Source organism: Penaeus monodon, chromosome 30, assembly GCF_015228065.2.
Source record: "Penaeus monodon isolate SGIC_2016 chromosome 30, NSTDA_Pmon_1, whole genome shotgun sequence".
Lineage (NCBI taxonomy): Eukaryota > Metazoa > Arthropoda > Malacostraca > Decapoda > Penaeidae > Penaeus > Penaeus monodon.
Genome location: NC_051415.1, coordinates 30,771,297 through 30,773,157, shown reverse-complemented (window position 1 = coordinate 30,773,157; position 1,861 = coordinate 30,771,297). Strand labels below are relative to the sequence as shown.

The window sequence follows — 1,861 nt, the reverse complement described above, 5'->3', positions numbered from 1 at the left end:
GGGACTTATCTTGTACATCTTTGTGGTTTGACTGTGCTGTAGAGGTAAAGTAAAAAGGAATAGTACAGTGCCATGCACACATGTACACACTATCACAGTCACACATTCACTCACAGATACAGAACCGTGTTTTTTTGTTTTGTTTTGTTTTTCCTTTGTATAAATTGAATTCTAATTTATCCACTTTTACTTGTATTTTGCTAGAGGTTTTGCAATGCTCTTGACCAATGACACTTTTTCCTCCAGACGAAGAAGCGAGCCTCCCCCCGCCGGCACGCACGCAGCCGACCTTGCTTGTCCACTTGAGGCCTAATCTGACGTCTCGCTGCTTGCTGGACACGGCCGCACCGATGATGATGTGCTTGACCTGACACAGCGCTTAGATCCTCCTCGCAGCGCCTCGAGTCACGTGACATATGCCTCAGTACAAGAAGCAGCCTCACATCCTCCACCTGCAGCAGACGCTCGCCTTGAGCAACAGCTCGAGTTCTTCGTCACTTGACTCGCCGTCGTCCTGCGCTTCGCCAAGTGTATGCTCGAGCACTCTCATACAGGACGACAGCTGCACCGACTCGTCTTACAGTTTTTCCGGCAAGTCGAGCTCATCCTACACGTCAGATTCCAACCCTACCTCATCCTCGGCCTATCAAGAGCGAAGGATGCCGCAGCCTGGCAATGACGTGGCTCCTGCCGAAGGGGTGACCTACGTGGGGATCGACACCCTGCAAGAGCAGACCAGGATCAAGGCTCTGAGAAGGGGATACTCCTTTAACCTCATAGTTGTTGGTGAGTTTATTTTTTTTATTTATAGAAGATTTATGGATGGCGAATATAGTGCGAGCTACTCACGGCAGAATGAAAAACTGTAGTTGACCAAGTAGTTATTGGCTTAATGCTTGTAAAATATTGGTACTTATTGGTACTTAACTTTTAAAGTTTTACTCCAAAAGCTTAACATACTATAAATCCTGTAAATGATTGCGTCATGAAGTTAGTAAACGCGTGACTTTCATAGTACAAACTTTGTAAACATTTACTATACATGTTCACCCGCCAAAGATTCCGTAAATAATTAATTGCAGGTCGTAGCGGATTAGGGAAGTCCACCATGGTCAACACACTCTTCAAGTCTTCCGTTGCTCGAAGGAAACAAGGAGACAAGGAGCCTTTGCCACAGACCACAGAGGTAGGTCTCCCTTTCCCAAACTCAGTGAGGATTTCGCTGAGACCGGAAAATGCAAGGATAATCGAGTAAAATGTGACTACCTATAAATGGTGGAATGGACAAATAATTGATTACACGCACCCGGACACGCAAACGCACCCCCCCCATCCCCCCCACACACACTGATAGTTATATGTAAGGAAATTAATAAGATGCGGAAAATATAGCCAAATTGTGATATATATAGACAGATCGTTAGAGACATGTATATGAAAAATAATTCTGACAAGAGAATAATGAAATCAACCAACACAAGAAACAACTAATCACAATATATTCTTCTTTCAGGTGAAGAGTGTCAGTGCATCCTTGACAGAAGGTGGAGTGAGACTGAACCTGACAGTGACTGACACGCCAGGCTTTGGAGACCATGTGAATAATGAGAACTGGTAGGTTGTCACGTGTTTATGGATGTATATATTTCATGTGCTGTAAGTCCCTGTCTATATAGTGAATGTACTGATACTGTGATATTGTTGTTATTGGTGCATCACTAGAGTATCGCACTCACATGGCACTCATATTTATCTGCACATACACCTCACCCATAGATATAGCTTTATTTCCCTGCTCTCACACATGTACGTCCATAAATACACACATTCACATCCACGTATTTTGCCTACATCCACACTT

At 44.0% G+C, this 1,861-nt stretch overlaps 1 protein-coding gene across 1 annotated transcript in view; it reads left to right on the top strand.

Moving 5' to 3' along the window:
- The window catches only part of LOC119592702 (neuronal-specific septin-3-like), a gene marked incomplete in the record, with an annotated part of 40,343 nt that overhangs the window by 35,682 nt on the left and 2,800 nt on the right, over positions 1-1,861 (top strand). The window contains 3 exon segments of the mRNA XM_037941631.1: positions 247-786; positions 1,083-1,186; positions 1,514-1,614. Coding sequence (XP_037797559.1) covers positions 417-786; positions 1,083-1,186; positions 1,514-1,614 — 575 coding nt within the window.